The 18,994-nt window shown below is 38.7% G+C and overlaps 2 protein-coding genes across 4 annotated transcripts; one reads left to right on the top strand and one right to left on the bottom strand.

The window, feature by feature from the left end:
* The first annotated feature begins 132 nt into the window (after positions 1–132).
* LOC105457616 (transmembrane protein 165-like) lies at positions 133–3,716 on the top strand. The gene is made up of 6 exons (XM_011702401.1): positions 133–463; positions 817–1,018; positions 1,248–1,423; positions 1,869–2,051; positions 2,137–2,242; positions 2,350–3,716. The coding sequence occupies exons 1-6, from the start codon at positions 344–346 to the stop codon at positions 2,424–2,426; spliced, it is 864 nt and encodes a 287-aa protein (XP_011700703.1). The 5' UTR covers positions 133–343; the 3' UTR covers positions 2,427–3,716.
* A 190-nt stretch (positions 3,717–3,906) lies between these two features.
* On the bottom strand, positions 3,907–17,884 carry LOC105457617 (cytoskeleton-associated protein 5). 3 transcript variants are annotated; one of them, XM_011702402.1, is made up of 22 exons: positions 17,604–17,884; positions 17,006–17,073; positions 14,145–16,037; positions 13,738–14,008; positions 13,097–13,630; positions 12,407–12,837; positions 11,742–11,888; positions 11,358–11,630; positions 10,487–10,690; positions 10,275–10,410; positions 9,999–10,192; positions 9,704–9,900; positions 9,380–9,529; positions 8,602–8,781; positions 8,281–8,443; positions 7,831–7,989; positions 7,499–7,686; positions 7,234–7,396; positions 6,861–7,034; positions 6,507–6,653; positions 6,097–6,271; positions 3,907–5,858 (listed from the first exon to the last, which is right to left on the bottom strand). In XM_011702402.1, the coding sequence occupies exons 2-22, from the start codon at positions 17,060–17,062 to the stop codon at positions 5,734–5,736; spliced, it is 5,961 nt and encodes a 1,986-aa protein (XP_011700704.1). In that variant the 5' UTR covers positions 17,063–17,073; positions 17,604–17,884; the 3' UTR covers positions 3,907–5,733. The 3 variants fall into 3 exon arrangements, with proteins under 3 accessions (XP_011700704.1, XP_011700705.1, XP_011700706.1); XM_011702403.1 differs by having other exon boundaries at positions 11,358–11,627; XM_011702404.1 differs by lacking the exon at positions 9,380–9,529.
* Between the last annotated feature and the right edge of the window lie 1,110 nt (positions 17,885–18,994).

Raw genomic sequence — 18,994 nt, 5'->3', positions numbered from 1 at the left:
GCATAATATTTTCGCGTTCTGTGCATCAATTTATAATGTTGCATCAATTTTATCTATTCTGTTTATCTTCTTTATCGATTTGTGTCGGACTTCGCGAATCCATGTGGACGGGCCTGAATCAGTGCCGACAATCTTTTCGACGGCGGTGTGCGATCTAACCTTATCACGAGTCCGTTGTCGTGAAACTCGTTGAAAAAAACAACATGGCGATTGCGGTACGATTTTCCTGAGATTCGGAACAAGGACGTTTTTTTTTTTAAGGTTATCTCAACCGCAACGCCTGTCACGCACGTTGCTCGCAACAGAGTAAATTTACGCCACAGATTATCGCAAAAGCTGCAAAATGGGAGCCGAACGTTTAATTTACGTCTGCTCCCTGATTTTGACGTTTTATCTCTCGGCCGTCCTTTGCGAGATCGAGCCGCGTTACGATGAGAAGATTCAACTGTCCGCGACGACGACGGTAAGTTTCCATGAAGTTTGTTCTCGGCGGTCCTTCGAATCTCGTGATCGTCTGCGATTCTGTAAAAAAAAGCCCTACTTACGAGAAAAACTCCATTAAGTAGATTCGAACGTTCTGAATTCACAAATTTAAGATGTCCAAGCTCCCCTAAGTCCTCAATTTTTTTAAATTTAAAAAAATTTTAAACGTTAAAAAAATAAAAAAGCTACTAAAGGTGAATCTTCCAAACCGCCTGAAAAATTCTAAAATACTCCAAGACCCAAAAATTTTGTATTGTAAAGTTACAAGCTTAACAAACGAGCCACTAAACAGATGTTTTGAGTCTCTCGTGTCAACTCGTAAAATATTTTCAGAAATTGCCGGAGTATGTGTCCGAAAAGCCGCAGGACCGAGTGGGCTTCCTGCACGCCTTCATCGCGTCTTTGTCGGTCATCGTGGTGTCGGAGCTGGGAGACAAAACGTTCTTCATCGCGGCTATTATGGCGATGAAGCATCCGAGATTGACTGTATTCGTTGGCGCGATAAGCGCTCTCGCGCTGATGACTATTCTGTCAGGTATCATCGCGATGGAATATGCAAATAATTTCACGGATATTATTACTAGTTGCGTGTGCCGTCAAATCTTTGAAGACTTTTCAATCGTCGATGTTAAGTTCAATATTTCACACACACATGCAACAATCCTTATAATAATTTATAATATTTCGTAACTTACGCGTATGTTTAACCGGATTTGTCATAAGCGACAATTACAACGTTAACATGAAGTATTTTTTACCTCTAGTGGTGTTTGGATACGCTGCCACGATAATTCCTCGTGCGTATACCTACTATATCTCCACTCTTCTCTTTGCTCTGTTTGGATTGAAAATGTTACGAGACGGATATTATATGTCGCCGACGGAAGCGCAGGAAGAGCTAGAAGAAGTTCAGTCTGACCTGAGAAAGAGAGACGACGAGGTAAACTTACAAATTTCCTCAGTTGCTTTATGTTTCGATAAATGCCTCGGATGCAACAGAATACTTACGCACGTAAATAATATGCGAAAAAAATCGTTAATCAAGTGAGAAGATTAGACAGAATTGATATTTATCGAAATTAATGTCCCATTAACCACCCTCTTTTATTTCTTAAACTAAAAATTTAATTGTCAATAATGCTTAAATTTAATTTAAACTCACAAGAATTATCTACATTCAAGAATGGAGAAGGAACCATTAATTTTTTTACTCCTCCGTTTAAGTGAAGCGTTTTCTCTGTTCGATTATAAAAAGAAATGCAAAGATACTCCGCCGAAAGAATTAATTTCTTAAGTATAATAAAAGAGAGTCGTTCGTCTAAATAGCACTCTATCTGACGTTTTTGCAGAAGGTTAAATAATCTTTAAAATGTCATCGCTTTCAGTATGAAAAGGAGACGACAAGTACTTTAGTTCAGGACCCCGAAACCGGAGTGATACGCAAGACCACTAAGAGTAGCGCGCTCATGCTGCTTTCTAGGATATTCTTTCAAGCATTCACGCTCACCTTTCTCGCGGAATGGGGCGATCGTTCTCAGTTAACGACCATTATCCTCGCGGCAAGAGAGGTATACCTTTTTACGCAACGATTTTACTGCAACAGTAAAGCATCTTTACGCGTAAACGGCATTTATGATTATGCTACTTTTTCAGGATGTTTACGGAGTAGTTCTAGGTGGAGTACTGGGTCATTCGTTTTGTACGGGCTTAGCGGTTTTAGGAGGGCGTATAATAGCACAAAAAATATCCGTGAGAACAGGTAATTCAAGTTATTTTACTGCGTGCGCACAATACAAGGCATGTCTATTAATCACAATGTCACGAGTGTTGTGGAGAATGTCTAATGGTTTTTCTCGATATTTTCAGTGACCATTATTGGGGGTTTGGTATTCCTATTATTTGCCGTAACGGCGCTCTTCGTCAATCCCGTAGAAGACGTTTGAGGACATATCTTCTTTAACTTCAGAAATTTCTACCAGTATTGCTTCGTAAACATTGTATATGTATCGTGTATGTTACGAGAGTATTGTGTATGTACAGTATGACCTGTTCTACGGAGTTTTTGCAAAATCGAACGAAGTTAAGTTAGGTGCTGGCCAGTTTTAGCCAGCGAGAGAGAACTTGTGTCTTCTCAATATAGCTTATATATAAATTGTGTATATGTATATAATAACGTGCTTGACTATCGATGAAGAAGAAAATTACTTCGCTAACACCCAAGTGGTAAGATGACGGTGAGGTCTTAAAAAGTCAAATACGCCTTAAAAATGGCTCTAACGTCAATAAGACGTTATTGAAATGTCATTTGACGTTATCTTGTTACTTGGGCAGTTTAATGATTATACGAACTTTTGATTTCCGTATCTACTTTTTTTAGTCAAATTTTTTCCATTGTTCGTAAGGACGATCGAGATGCCGCATATTCGTCGCAAAGTTCCTTTAAGTTAGAAAATTTCATTATCGATATTTTATAAAAGAAAAAAATATTTTTTTGTACTGATATTTTTTGTACTTGATAATGATACTTCGTGAACTTTGGAACTATCTTTTAGTAAATGTAATAATATCGAGGCGGCACTCGAAAGGCGAGGCGCACAGGAGATTCTCGTAATGCGATTTTGTCGAAGTTGTGTACCTAACGTCTTGCCTGTGTGCAAACACCAATACATTACCCACCTGTACTTCATATAAATAGGCTTATCCGCCTGTATTATATTTGTACATGCCATTTGTAAGATATAGAGAATTGTAATATATAATGATGTAAAACACATAATGATAATACAACAAAATGTTGTGTCGGCGTGATGCCGTGCCGCTTAGATTTGACAAAGAAATACGACAAAGGAATGTTCGTTCACTTTTTAATGAAACAAAATTTCCAATATAATAGAAATTGTAAATAGAATTTCCTCACCATATGACGGTGAAATTATATGGTGCAATGAAGTTTATCTTAGGAAAATCTATTTTATAATATATTGTGAGAGAGAGAAGAGTTTTATGCGGAAATAATAAATATTGTAAAGTAGACATGCAAATATAAAAATGTGTTATATGAATTTGCAATGTTTTACGTTTTCACAAATTTACTCGGAGAGATTGCAAATATTTCGTAGAAAATAAAAGACATTTTGTGAACGGTAATTGTAAAACTGAAACCTTTGAAATCCACAGCTCGAGGCTGTCGAGTATTATGGACATGTTAATAAAGGAGATTTCATTCGGAAAAATTCGTGCCTGTAATCTCGTTTTTTTTTCGGACATATCAGCTTTGTCGAATATCATTTTTATTAGTGCATGTATATACATGTTCTATTTACACTACAGAATATAAGTCTTCGGAAAAAGCAGTAAGTTTTCAAATATAGCAACTTCGAGTCATAAGATTTTCAAATAGTAAAGTAGATTCTATTCTTTCCCTTTTTTTAAATATATTGTTAGCTACGATCCCCGTATGTTCTTCGTTATTTCTTCTCCGCACCGATAATAGAAAGGTGAATACGCTTTTCACTTCGTCGAGCCACAAAAATCTCGTAACTCAAAAATTTCGTAATACCTGACGCTTATTCGTAAACAAGCGGAAAAATAATTGTAATCTTATTGACAATCGTAATTCTTTTTGCAATTGTGTGGTGTACGCGTTCTGTTTGTGGTACAGTAATCAATACGATTTATAATTTGTGGCGAAAAGTTTAATTTTTGTAATAATCGCGCGATTGATTAATTTTTGCAAACGCTATAATTTTTGTGAGATTTAATTATTTTATTCATAACTGATATCAAATCACGCCAGTTTTCTAAATCAACATTTTTCAAAACAACGACAAAGCAATTTTTCGAAGAAAAATTATCAACATTAGAATTCGTATGTCTCAAAAAGACATCATCCTTTTTAATCTGAAAGACTTTGAAACTTGAAATCTGGATGTTTTTGAGTTATGAGATTTTTACAGCTCAACGTCGCCTTTTTTTATTATATCGAGTAATAAACATCGAGGTATCGATGTTGATTGCTAACTATTATCTTTACTACTTATTTTTCGATTCTATCCATAAATACTAACTGGGGTATGACAGTTTTGCGTCTTAATAAATAGTTCAGATCGCTGTTGTCTCCGCGAAGCCTTCTGTCTTTATCTTCCATATAAAAAGACTTGTGTGAAAGAAAGAAATATCTATATCTCTGATACTTAAGCCTTTAACAGGCATCAAATCTTTTTGAATTGTATGGTATCTATATAATCTCTTGATATTTAAATTAAAAATATTAAAAGATTTGTAACACACAAAAGGAATCGTGTAAGATCTTTTAATATTTTGTCATTAATTATACAGCAACATTTTTTACGTAGGAAGAATAAAAAAATCATATTGCTAAGATTAATAATTCATCACATTGTACATACATCGCGCTAGATTATATCGATCCATACATCGTCTGCCCATTCGTATTTTTTTTTCTTTTCAAGTGCAACTTTTTTCAGAAATTGAATGATATGACAGTTCAGATGATATACTTAATGACATAACATACTAATGTTCTCTTTTCTTTGCAAAAATGGGAAGGAATTTTGCGAAAACAACGACGATATGATGATGATTGTGAATCTAATCAAGTTCAAATGGAATAAATTTATTTAGAAAATAGCGTAAAAAAAATACTAAGTTAAACAATGTAAAATCAAATCATGCTACGACATGAGTGACGCTCGTGCAAGTTTCGTATATTTATACATACATGTACCATTATATATGCTTGGCCTTACATAATTAGTAACATTATTTATTAACTATACATAACTGCTGTGGAAGAAACAAAACGTCATTAGCATGCACGCATCGTCGTTACATCGTGGAAAACATAACACACTGCTACAGTTAGAACGCAGGATCGTTATGATACATCGATATTCGATGTGGCGCGTGATATCCGATGGCGCAGCTATATTATTATTTCCTACGATTCGCGGTCGCTAAAAAGTCTTCTGCTAACTGTGCAAATCAATTCAAACTAATTTACCGAGAGCAAGTAATCTGACTGTAACCTCGCGAAATCCGGAAATTCGTACGCGTCAAGCGCAAGAACGACGGTTAATGGGAAAAATCAGTCGAAGAACGCCATGGGATTGAACATTTTGAAATAGAGACGCGAATAAATAAGTCGGACAAATATGCATCATCTTACACATACATGTATATATGTATCGTGTTCCGCTTACCTAATTAATAATATATACTTGTGTTGGATCAGGGTGGGTTCGGTTGAGAGGAAGTTCTACATTGTGCTTCCAGAGCTCGGAGTTTCTCGAGCCTGTACATTGGATCCATCAGGTCCTTCTCGTCAGCAACCGCGGCCGAAGACTCGGTGGCTTCTGCATCATTTATTTTGCATATGATTAAATAATTACAAACGATTGTTATTTTGCATGATTATATTGCGTGTCGAAATTGGAAACGTCCGAATTCGAAAGTTTAAACGAAGCCTACGGATTTTCGTGTAATCATTATTTTATTCTATGTAAACGCGAGATAAGAAAGCAAGTCGTTTTGTTAATATCAACTGTTTTATGCTCATGGAAAATTTAATAAGACTCGTCTGGCGCTGCTTACCCGTAGAGTATTGGTTATTAGCCTGCGACAAAATGTTCTGGTTTTTTCGCGCCTGATCGATCTCCCTCAGTCCCTGTTCTATGAAATCTTGGAAAAATTGATGGGACTTCACCAGAAACGGTTGTACGTCAGCCTCCGGATATTGAAGTTTGAAATCGTATAATTGCACTAGGCCCTACGAAAATACGATTACACGATTAAAAGTACTTCAAATTGTGAGAACGTTATTAAGAATCTGAGAAATGTATATAAGGCATTTTAAAGTATGACGAAATAATTTTAAAAAATATACTAAGAATTTTTGGAAATATTTAATAAAGTTCAATCGGAATGTTTTATGTTATATATTATCATTAAAAATTAATAAATAAAATTAAAAAATATTTATATAATTGTATGTACATACGTACCTCTTGCATGTGCTCTTTTGATCCAATTTTCTTGAATATTTCCGCCAACTGCTGACGAGTGGACTTGGACAAGTGTTTTGGCGTCCTCCCCACATTATTCGTTTTTGGTGTCACTTTCGCTGCATTAATCTCATCTGGCTTCAAACTCTGTTGAGATAAATATATTAATTAATTCCTGATGTATATCTTTCCTATAGATGTATAATATCGCTTATATTAGATATTAGCATTATATATAGATATATAATACATCTGTATGTATAATGCTAATATCTAATATGAGCGATACGACATATATAACGTATAACGTATTACTTAATACTTGATAAAAACAATATATAAAATATAACTAACCGCAATTAATCTTATTAAGTAAGCGTGTAATTCAGATTCATTCGTGTTGTTTATTAGCGTCATGTGATTAAGTATCGAACTGCCTTTCACCCTGGTCATACTGTGAAGAACCGTCTTGACTGTTCGTAGCGGAGTATCGGACTTCCGTTTCTTCCACCATGTAGTAGGATAATCCTGCAAAGCGGAAATAACACGTACATACAATATACGAAATGTTGCCACGTTGAAATATTTAAGACATAGTCAGCGAAGCACAAATCGCAACGTTTATCGATTATTAATAACTCATGTAAGTTGCAAAATGAGATAATCTTTCTTGTATACATTTTATTTATTTGAATAATCAAACATTGCGATACCTCAAAGAAATTACCTTAAGGAAACGGTGCACTTCCAAGAGTATTGTATCGTAATCCAAATCAGCGGCCCAATTCGACATTGTTTTCACTATTTTCCACAAACATTTCATCACCAACTCCTCATATTTCGAGGGAACATTTGATTCAGCGCAGGAATGAAGTAGTTTGATCAATACACTAGAAAACAAATGTAATAAATAAAAGTACAAAAGAAAAATTAAAATGAACGTGATAAATATCACGTTATTGTAAACGTTATTGTTCTCTCGTAAATCGTACCATATGATGGTGGTGTGATTAGAGTTGTCAATAATTTTCACCATGATGTTATTGATCACCCTGTAATACGCTCCAGCTTGATGCAAATGCTCCAACTTGTTTTCGGCCAACAAACTGATCATCTGATCTACCAATTCCTTCAAATGTATGAAAGGGACATTCTTCCCGAGAAATCCAGTGTCATAAAACTGAAAAAAAATTTAATTTCTTTTGTCAGAAACATGCCTTATTAAAAATTAAATTTTTTAGTATTTATTCCTTTTTTTAAATTTATACTAAATTGTTTATTAAAATATATAATCTATAAAATAATGAATTGTCATTGTACTTACCACGAGAATAACCAGGAATGTATTTCTGAAGCCCCTAGATACGTCCGCGTTTTCCTGTCGTAATGGATACGTTTGCAATAACTTCAGTTGCATGTTTATCGATCCGATGAATTTGTCCTCCTTGGATTGCAAGGTGACCGCTTGATGAGATTTTAATAACTGTAATATAAAAAAGCTAATAGGTATTTATGCGTATATTACACGCAGAAATGCAAAGCAGAAAATTGTGATTTTTAAATAGGTCATTTTTTTGCAAAACATCGATTTCTTCCCAGACGTAGGCTAGAGAGAAGAAATGAATGCTTAGAAAGTACTTATTTTAATATCCTCGCATCAAAAATTTTGAAGAAATCACAATAATAAAACTAATATGTAAAATATTTTTGAAAATCTTTAAATATTCGTGTGTGTCTTTTAATATATTTGGATATTAAAAGAGTAAATACGAACGTTTTCTATTGCATTCATGGACTGTATTGCAGTGGGCAAATCCATACTGGCCATCGACAAGATGTTACGCTCGAGTGTGTCATCTTTACTGCTAGCAGCAGGAGGTGATACAGCGGATGATAATTTTGACACTAACAATTTCGGTGGTGAAATCGGTATCATTCTGAAAAGTTGAGTAAACAAAATTATTAAATTATTAATTTATTTGATAAAATATCCTTGAATTTATAATACACAAAATTAATAAAATAATAAATTATTTAATTATATATAAGTAACCTGATTTCTATTCACACACCCATAATTTTATCATTAACTTACTGTGTCTTCGGTGGGTTTAACATGTTAACTGGAGGCTCGTTCAAATCTGATAAGCTGGGTTCCGCTAATATCGGATTACGATACTTCACTGGGGCACTCAGTTCGAGCCTCTGCAGGAACTCCATGTCTAGTCCAAAGGGACCTGAAGGGACCTTTGCTTGCAACGATGTAGGAGAATTCCTAGAAAATAAATTGAATATAGATACGACAAAATCTTTGAAAATCGAAAAAATAATACACACACACATCACAAATCGAATACACTACTATGTGGATACAATATTTGGAATAATTCAATTAAAATATTGCAGTATCTGAACAAAAAATTTTTAATTTGCTTGTTAATAAACTAATGTGAAGTTGAAAAGAGTACAAAAGAGTAGAAAATCCTTGCTTATATCAATTTATATGATTTAATGATAAATATATCACTATGATAAGATAAGCAAGTTGGAAAAACAAAGATTATCGTGCTGTAAAGTATTATTTATTTTGTAGCCGTTTAAATCCCTAAACCACTTGTGCATTTTTTGTTTTCTGAAACGAAACAGACGGAACATTCAAGCATATTAAAGGAAAAGAGTAGAGAAAAAGTGAGGCAAATTAAAACAGAAAGTGCAACTAAAACGAACAGATATACAAGTAACGATACGAATATTCGACAATAGACGAATCAGTGTAAGCAGGATGCACGATGGAATTCCGCGGCATTTCCCGGCCACCATGTTAAAGCGCGTCGCAAAGACAGTTGTGTAAATGACTAAAATAAGCAACAAACGTTTTCGAATTATCTCGACCGGAAAGATGATTTTGCGTATCGTGATCGTTGACAATTTCCTGGTCCGGTTTTGAAGGAGACGCGGACTTAATGTCCACGGAAGGCACTTGCTCGTCCTCATTATTGTCAGTAGTGCCCGTGGCACATGCCCTGCGGATATGTTAAAAGCGAAGCATGTGCGAACGTGAGTGACTTGGCAAGATAATATTTCACAAGAAAATAATATTGGAGAAAAAATTAAAATATAAAAACGAAAAAAATATTATTCTGTTAAACATCCAGCACGATAGCAATTTAGTGATATCACGTGTAAAAATGACTCACAGCTCTAGTACTGTCTCCATTGGCTCGGCAATCTCTTCCGGTTCCTCCTCGTAATCCGCCTCCATGTCATCAGTCGGCGGGCTGGAAGTTGCGACCGCAGGCGTGGAGAGTCTGGTGGCGGATGCCGATTTTGTGGGACGATTCTTCGCTGCCCTCTTGATCCGTTCGTCCAACAGGGACTTGTCTTTCTCCGATATCTGTACGCGGCAAAAAAAAAAAAAAAAAAAAACATAACTGATTGACTGCGGTTTCCTTCTTTCGAGTTTGTATCGTAACTAAATTCACACTCGCGTACCTGGCCGATGAGCTTAAATACACGTTCCCCTTGAAGGAAGTAGGCCTGGACGATGCAGTTCAGCGCGGCATTACGAACGGAGTTGTCGCGATCCGCTATTTGCTTCGCAACTTCCTTCAACGCCGCGGATGGGCTAGGCTGGCAAACCGCAACCCCGTAATTCTCAATCAGCGATCCCAATTGATCCAGGCATTCTGCAAGCACCGACTCGTTCTCACAATTCACGTATTATTTTCGTAACATTTTATACGGAAACGGAAAAATCAAATCGTCTACCTGTTCGCTGTCGGGCATTCTTCGACTTCAAACCCTCCATTACGTACGAGAATAATTTGCTCACGGGATACACAAGAGCTATTTGCTTGAATAAAGCTCGCACGCCATTGCGCACAGCATCCTTCGGGTCGCCTATCTGTTAATCAACAGCAGCGTATGTAACATTACATGTAAAAAAAATATATATAAGAAACAATTCAAAATTGACATACTTTGATAATGAGGTAGGGTATAAACGACGCCGCCTCGGTCTCCAACATGTGATACTGGTCTTCAATTAGCATATTAAAGACCAGTTGTAAGTAATCCAGTCCTTTTAGAAGCACCGACGGATTAGTATCGAAAAATCGCAATGTCAACCACTTGAGAATGAGATCCAGATTAGACACTAACGCTTTGCTATTTCCAGGAAGATCCTGATAAAAGGGATATATAAACGAGATTGAGAATCGATGTTATATATTAAACACACATATTTTTCAAATCTTATTTAGTAAAATAAGAAGAGAGCGAGCATGGCAAATAGCGCACTGATTTGCTATGCCAGAGATCTCGAGTTCGATCCCTAGACAGGGCCAAATATTTACATACGCTCCTATCTCCTCTCCGTGGGCCTGGCGAGCCAACTCACGAGAGTATTCCGGCCAAAAACCTCTCAGGGAAATTTGCCGTTTGAAATCAGCAATAAATAAATTAATGTAGGTCCCATATGACGTGTATAATCTGCGTGCGCATCAGTCATACGTGAGAGGATCGGACAACGTTATAAAATCAATATATATATACATATATATATATATATATATATATATAAATTTGTGACTTCCAAAATGTTAATTAAAGATTAATTAAAATCTTAAAAATAATTCTTATATAGACATATGTAATTCAAGATTTCAATGGATCTTTAATCGACCTTTTAGAAGCCACAAATTTATGTTAATATAAATAAATTTATATAATAAAATTAAATAAAATGACATTAGTAAAATTTATATATAGAAAAATAGTATTTAAATATTCTTTCTGTACGATAAATTTTGCTAACGTTTTATTTTATTGTATTCATACATATGTACTCACCTCGGTAAGTGTTTCGATCGCCTTTAGATGGTATCGAAAATCGGAATGAAACATGTTCGCTCTCAAAGTCTTATTGACGTTCGCAGCGGTCATAAGATCCTTCAGAAGCTCGACGAACTCTTCTCTGGGCGTAGTAAAGTTCCATTTGAGCACTTTCAACTTTTGCTCGTCGATCACACGCTGATGCTTCAGATTGTTGACCACCAACAGAGGACTGGTATCTACGTCGTCATCTTTCTTGCGAGCACTGTTCGGTTTCGATGACGCGCCCTTCTGAAACAATGTACATAATTAACGATACATCGTAAAAGAGAAAAAAACATTAATCTGCTTAATCCGCAGATTAATTATGTTCGTTAGATCGTGTATGTTTGACTTGGTTACCGATTTAATCGCTTTCACTACTTTCGCACCCTTCGCGCCGCCCTTCTGGATATTGTCGTCTGACGGTTCCTTCTTAGGCAAAGGCTTTATAGGTAAGCTAGGACGAGCTTTGTCCAGTGCGGCTATTACCACTGTCCGCGATCCCGGCTGCAAAAGTTACAATTCTCTTTATTATCGTCACAAGTGGTATTATTTTGTTATCTTAAACTGGCAAGTAAATTTATTAATTATCGCAATGAGTCATTAAAAAATCTATATATAAGAAACGTCGCGATCGTGGTACAGAGAGTTGTGAGTCTGCTTTCCATGCCGAGAATCCGGGTTCAGATCCGTCCACATCGATAACAAAACAAAAACATTTTAATTTTATTCGATCGCCATCTCTCAGAAAGGCAACGGTAAATCACCGAGAGTGATTTGCCCTGTGCACGTACTACTTAAGCAAAATCAATTGATCCCCCTATCAATCGGCACTGATCAGCGTGATAGGGAAAATGGCTAAAATCTTCTAATCTAGATAGATTAAGAGAGCATGTCCAGCAGTGGACGAAAAAGAAAAGTTGTTTGAATAATACAAATATGTTTCTGATATTTTTCGGACATTACACCAACTATGTTCGAAAGATATTAGAAACGTATTCATCATTTTTAATTTGCATAAATACCTTCAATTTTTCGGTGTTTCTGGTCATCACTTCGTAAGAGAGATGAATCATGAAACCGAGAACAGCTTCCTGAGCGTTTTTTCGTACGTCCGAGTTACGATCCTCTAGATTAGCGTACAGGTAGGGAAGGCACACGAAAAGCTCCTCCTTGGGAATCTGTTTCACCGGGATCGAGGGCAATTTCTGCGCCAGCCAGCTCCATAGTTCGGATCGCAACATCGGCGAGCCGGCCTTCAATGCGTCGCCTATCATCTCGCCATCGAAGAACTCTTTATAACCGCACTGATCTCCCCATGTATTGATGCAGGAGATCGCAGCCGTTCTGATCCAGTTTTTGCTGTCGCCCAGACAATGCAAAAATCCAGGGAACAGAGTGCGAACGTGCTGTTTCATCGGCGGTCCAATAGCCGTCGCCAATGTCTCGCAGATACCTGAAACATATTTGAACAAAGTGTAATAAAACTGTTGATTAATTATTGATTGCGGTTGTTAAATAATAAAATTTTAGGAACCATCGATTGAGTAATCTGCTAATATTAAATCAGATTTAATAGTTTTTTTCTGAATTATAAATTTTAATTGAAATCGAGAATTTAATTTTAAAAAAACTTTATAATAGTCCAATGATATTAATTATAGATTACAAGGTCAGTTTATGATCAGTTAATTTCACGATCGTAAATTACTGACCTAGAGTTGCTTGTGCAATCTTGCTGTTGCTGTCGACGAGACGCTGGGCCAATCCCTGCGGCAGATCGCCGATGGTCGGTTTAATAAACTTGACCTCGCCGAGTAGAGTGTTCACCTTCTGCAACGCTTCATTACGCACTTTCCAGTTCTTATCGGCCAATTCGGCCAGCAGCGCTTCGGTGATCTGGGAGTTGATATCAACTCGCGGAACCAGTTCATTGAGATCCGGTTCGCTGCCCCCAGCTTTCTCCTCCATGTCCTCTTCTTCATCCTCGGCGTTAATAGTGTTGATCTTCTTGGTCTTGGCGCCACGAATGGGCACCGGTGGCGTCTCGCCGCTGCGCTTCTCGCACTCCTGCTCGATTTGCTGCCGTAGCGCGGGTTTCTCGTTATCAAAGAACGCCAGCAGCGGTTTGCCCATGTAAAGATACAAAGTACCTAGCAAGGTTATTGCGGCGGTACGCACGCCAGGATTCGTCGCGGCTACTCCCTTCTTGATATTCTCCATGATAGACTTGACATTGAGATCGTAACCTAAGAGATTTGAATAAATTAATAAACTCAATTGCATTTTGCGTATACATATTTTTTATCTGCTGCTAAATTAAGTATTACAGCCAGAAAATGAAAACATCACAAACCGAACTCCGTGAGTCCCCGGCACAGCCACAGCAGTGTCTCCTGCTGCACCTTAGGATTCTTCTGATTAAACGCAAATGCCATTATCTCGTCTGCTATATATTCGAAGCTCGTAGCCTGGGCGATCGCCAGCAGAGTATCGACAGCGATCGAACTGTTCTTCGCGTCCGCCAACTTTTCCGCGATGTCCATGAGACAGTACTCGGCCACGGTGGCTGTGAAGGGATGATTTTCCGCCAGGTACTTCACAATCTCTACGCGTAGTTTCAGCACCTAAAAATAGAAATTAAGATGTTTCATTATAAAGATATTCTTCGGTTAAAAAAAAAATATATTAAACTAAATATTAAAAATCAATTCTAAATTGTAAATCGAATATATTATATATTAATCTTAATTTTATCCTTACTTGAAAATTTGTGTCCTTGAAGCCAGGCTTCCTCGCCAAGGTCCGTACGATCACCTGGGTCGGCACCTCCGCCGAATCCATTGCCTTGACGGTGTCCGACAATTGCGTGACCGCCGCCAGACGCGTTTTCCAATTGCTGTCCACGAGACCGGCGATTATTTCGGCTGGCAAAAGCTCAGCCGCCATCTCCTCGATCTCCTCCGAACTGTAATTCTTCTCCATCTGAACTGCTTTCTTCGGCGCCATATTCGTGAGGGACGAGGCACCGCCGGGTTTCTTCGACGCTGACTTCTTGCCCATCGCGATACCGGTGTTGGGTCTCTTCGCGGTACTCGACTTGCCGCTCTTCTCCTTGCTCGCCTTGTTCGCCCGCTGCGACTCCACCTTGGCCGGAGCGGTGTTGGGCCGTTCCTGCTTCTTCGTACCGCTCGTCACTTTGACGAGTATCACCGCCTTGTCGGCGCACTCTTTGATCTTCGTCATTTTTAGATTGTCGATATCCGTCAGGAACGGCATCATCGCCTTCTCGCCGATCAGCTTCATCGCGGTGCCGAGCGCTTCCGCTGAATTGTCGCGTACCGTTGGATCCGACTCGTTGAGCGTCTTCAGCAACGCGCCGGTGTAAGATTTCAGCAGCTTCTTGTTGAGATTCGCAGGTGGCGTGTGCGCGAAACATCGAGCCAGGTATGCGGCCGTCTCGGCCTTCACCGCCGGATTTTTGTTCTCCAAGGCGGCTACAGTGTCCTCGAGGATGAGATCGATGCTTACGCTCAGGTAAATGGCATCGGCAGCCTCCCGCAATGTCTGTACCACTGTCTGCTTCTTCTCGCGAAACTTCTCCAGAATGGCGGGCAAACAGGCGGAGGCATAGGATTGAAATCTTTTCTTCAGACCCGCGGCCAGACCGGCCAGACACTTTCCCGCCAGCGTGACCACCAGCACGTTCGTGTCTTTCGAGATAATTTTCTTCAAGACCCTCACTACGTCACCGTAGTCGCCGCTCTCCAGTTTCGGATTCTTGACGAGCGTTTCGAGCGCCTCCAGCGCCTCCTTCCGCTCCTGCCACTTCTTCGCCTCGATTTTCTCATAGAAATCCTTCGGCATTTTGGACAGGATGTCCACAGGCGCTAATAACTCGTACGGATCGACGTCCGGAATCGAGACACCGTCCGCGTCTTCGTTGTCGTCCTCGCCATTATCGCTCGCCGCGACTGGCTCGCCACCGTTGCCCACATTCTTCGGTTTCTGAGAGCGCAGATAGCGCGTAGGCACCACTTTCTCATCGCCGAGATTACTGAACTCCGCCTCCAGCTCCGCGATGTGCACCGGCTTCAATGTGTTCAACTGTTGCTTCAGGCGATCGCCCACCCATCGATACATCTCCACTACCATAGCCTTGCCTTCCTCCCGCACCATCTTGTCCCTGTCTTCCAGGAAGTTCGCTATCTTCTTCATCAGCGGCTTCATACTGATCACCTTGGGTCCAAACTCCTTGAGCGCCAGCGTCAAGGTGGCGATGCACGCCGAAACAATTTTCGGATTCTTCGCCTCGGTGCCCTTCAGCAGCTCCTCCTGCACCGCCTCGTGTTTCTCGATCTCGACGTACATCAGCGTGATCTGCACAGCCACCTCCTTCGTCTTGGCCTTAGGCGCGGCGATGCACTTGGACACGATGCCGTTCATCACCTCACCGACTATCTTGCTGGCGACCGCGGCGTTCTCCACGTAAGCCAGGGTCGCCTCCAGGCCCTTCTCCTGCGCGGCCGCATTACTGTCCCCCACGAACTTCTTGATGAGGCCCAAGTACTTGTTCCACTCCGGTGACTTCTCATCGTCCATACACTGGAATGTCTTCACGCACTCCTCGTACCCATGCAAACGTGCTCGCCAGGACTGCGCAATATCATAAGATATTATTTATTTAATCCAATACGTTTAGCTTAATAATTTATTTAATCCAATATGTTTAGCTCTAAAGATATTAAGTCATATGTGTAAAATGCTATACGCAAGTTGAATGTAAGTTTTATGTTTAACGCATGTGTATATTATACCAAAATAAAAAGTTGTTTTTATTTATGCAGGTGTATCTGAAATAAATTAACAAACTTTGGGGATGAGCTCCTCAAAACATAAAAAAAAGTTCAAATGAACATTTGTCTGTAAATCCACTATTATATACTGAAATATAGTTCAAAATGTTTATAATTGAGAAAAAATAAAAATAAAAACGTAATATTTATTATTATTTAATATTTATTTCAATTTTTAATTATAACATATGTTTGAAATGTCTCCCATTTGATTGAATACTATGAGCAATAATTGAAAAAATAATTGTTTTTCAATACACAATGTAAAATACAAGAATGAGAACAAATACTAATATTTATAGGTAAACAAGGAAGATCTGTGCACCCTCCCCCCTTACTCCCAACGATGGTAGTTAGCGAGCATAATACTTAACATTTTGAGCTATATCTCAGTAACAGTGAGTTTGCAAACATATGTTTGCATGAACCTCTTTTAGTTCTTTTCATGTTTTAGTATGGAAAGCTTGCCCCACAAAATTTGTTACCCAAGTTACTTTACTTCAGGTACATCCTGTATATACATTTACAAAAAAATTAAACTGTTCAATCAAGATTACCACAAGTTGACATATTGCATTAAATGTGACTGACAAAAATACAACCTGTCCAGCAAAAAAATATTATAAATATCACTGTGTTGATAGAAAAGTGACACAAGTAAAAAATTAACATATTTTACTTGTGTCACTTGTTGATCAATGCGGCGATATCTTGACGAAAATCATGATCATTACCCTATGAAAAGTGGTCAATATAAATCATTAATACCTTGTGCGAAAGGCGCTCTTCCAGAGGCAATTTCATATACTCCGTGTCCTGTTCCATGATTGATTATCCTGCAAGAATGACTCATTTGGAGTGTCCCTTTATCAAAGTCAGACATCAAACAAACAGAAGATCGGTATACCTACATATGCTCTCTTATATCAACAAACTACTTGACAGTTCAAAATAAACGTACAAATGTACTTTGGCAATAAGTGAATTTGACATACATTTGACAATCACGACAAAAATATAGAAAAACAACGTTGAATGAGTCAGTCAGATTTCGATGAAAAATCTCACGAGTGACAAATTCAACAAGATTCCTTCGCGAATTCTTACCCAAACAAAGCGCTGAAAGTTAGATGACAAGCGTAACATACACGCAAAGTCGGTTCTCTCTCTATCCAATTCGCGCGACACTCTCACGCGTTTGATTTATTCGCCGAAGAAACGACGGTTGCAGGATACCTGTCGGTCGGCACGTGTCGTCACTCGGCGAAATCACCAAGAAAGGAATTCGGCACGGCGAAACAGCCGAGTTTCGACACCGCGATCCGACGAACAAGTCCCTCGTCGTCGTCGTCGTCGTCGCGCTTACCTAGATTAGCGGCAGGATAACGGCATAAGAAGTCGACGGGTGGAGAGGACCAGGACGAAGCGGTCGAAAACGCGCGACGTCGTGAAACGTACGCGCGCTGAAACGCTGAGGCGCAAGCCGGACGACCCAAACGCGACTCCCTCACGCGGCCATTAAGTCCGTCGCGTTTGATTTTCAAATGTACATGCCCCTTGTAACTGTCAAACGAGCGTACCTATGTACGCAAACAAAAAGGTGATGTATATATCTAGAACGGCGAAACGGACTCCCGGTGATCCGTTCGATTGCGAGCGAGCGGTATGGCGTCGCGCCGACAGGTGGCGCGAGCCGCGTCTCTCCTAAAGGTCCGTCCGCACGAAGGTGCCACTGTCGCGTCGGCGCTGTCGGCACTTCCCGCACCGCACTCGCGTCAGTCGCGTCTCTCGCTCCTTCTCTTATGGATGCTACGACTCATGTGTCCGTCTCGCTTCAAATACGAAAAATGCTAGGGGATACAAGGAAAATTAGGTTGCAGACGCTGCAATTGCATTTATTTTCATTGAATTTTCTCCTTCGTACACATTATATACAATATATATGTATATATGTGTATGTATATATATAACCTTTATTACGACATCACTCGCAAATTGTACATACAAGATATTTTTTATAGCGTAGTTTCTTTACACTTCTTGCAATGACGTCGAGAAATCATTTGCCTATACACTGTCCTTTCGTTATATAGAGAATTGTAAAATATATAGCTAATTTTCTTATATTATAACTTTGCTGTTTATCGAAAGTAAGACGCTTCGACGAGAGAAGATATTCTGCTCGAGTGCAGTGTAAAGCTATAAATAAAAATTGCCGAGTCGTACAGTTATAATTATATCGCGCATTGCTGTATCGTACTATTTTGTGTAATTTATAGAGCTATCCAAATGTCGGCATGTGCCTGAAAACAAAATTCTTCATGTATGAACGTCATCCAGCAGATCTCTCCAATTTCGACAGTAAACAGATTTTTTCACAATAAAAATTTCGACCGCCAGTTTTTTTCCTTTACATCTCTTCGGCGTTGAATGTAAATATGAATGTCGCAATCTGATTCCACATTTTATATATGTTGCAATGACAAAATTTATATTTCAATTCACGATGGATTTTAGAAACCGCTTATCCTCAAAGAGAGAAATACTCGAAAGATTGTCAATGCATATCGTCCAATTTCAATTTAAGCCGATATGTTGCACGAAATTAATTTTTATCCGATTTATCTCCGGATGCAAATTTACGAGATTTTCTCTCCATCCCGAATACCCATTGGAGATTGCGTAATTCTTGAATGTACTTTTAATTTTGACAAGATACAAATCGAAAATTAATATATAACGAAAAAAAAAAAACGT

This window comes from Wasmannia auropunctata, unplaced genomic scaffold, assembly GCF_000956235.1.
Source record: "Wasmannia auropunctata unplaced genomic scaffold, wasmannia.A_1.0 LD335200.1, whole genome shotgun sequence".
In the NCBI taxonomy this organism is placed as follows: Eukaryota; Metazoa; Arthropoda; class Insecta; order Hymenoptera; family Formicidae; genus Wasmannia; species Wasmannia auropunctata.
The sequence above is the reverse complement of the archived record's forward strand: the minus strand, read 5'-3'. Positions and strand labels throughout refer to the sequence as shown.

What these genes read in the sequence shown, in the direction of transcription:
- LOC105457617 (XM_011702402.1), bottom strand. Translation starts at nt 17,062, where the DNA reads ATGGAACAGGACACGGAGTATATGAAATTGCCTCTGGAAGAGCGCCTT. An exon ending in TAGTGAAAGCGATTAAATCG is followed by an intron (nt 11,631 to 11,741) that starts GTAACCAAGTCA and finishes ACATTGTTTCAG; the next exon opens with AAGGGCGCGTCATCGAAACC. An exon ending in TAATAACCAATACTCTACGG is followed by an intron (nt 5,859 to 6,096) that starts GTAAGCAGCGCC and finishes TAAATGATGCAG; the next exon opens with AAGCCACCGAGTCTTCGGCC.
- LOC105457616 (XM_011702401.1), top strand. Translation starts at nt 344, where the DNA reads ATGGGAGCCGAACGTTTAATTTACGTCTGCTCCCTGATTTTGACGTTT. An exon ending in GCTGATGACTATTCTGTCAG is followed by an intron (nt 1,019 to 1,247) that starts GTATCATCGCGA and finishes TTTTACCTCTAG; the next exon opens with TGGTGTTTGGATACGCTGCC. An exon ending in TGAGAAAGAGAGACGACGAG is followed by an intron (nt 1,424 to 1,868) that starts GTAAACTTACAA and finishes CATCGCTTTCAG; the next exon opens with TATGAAAAGGAGACGACAAG.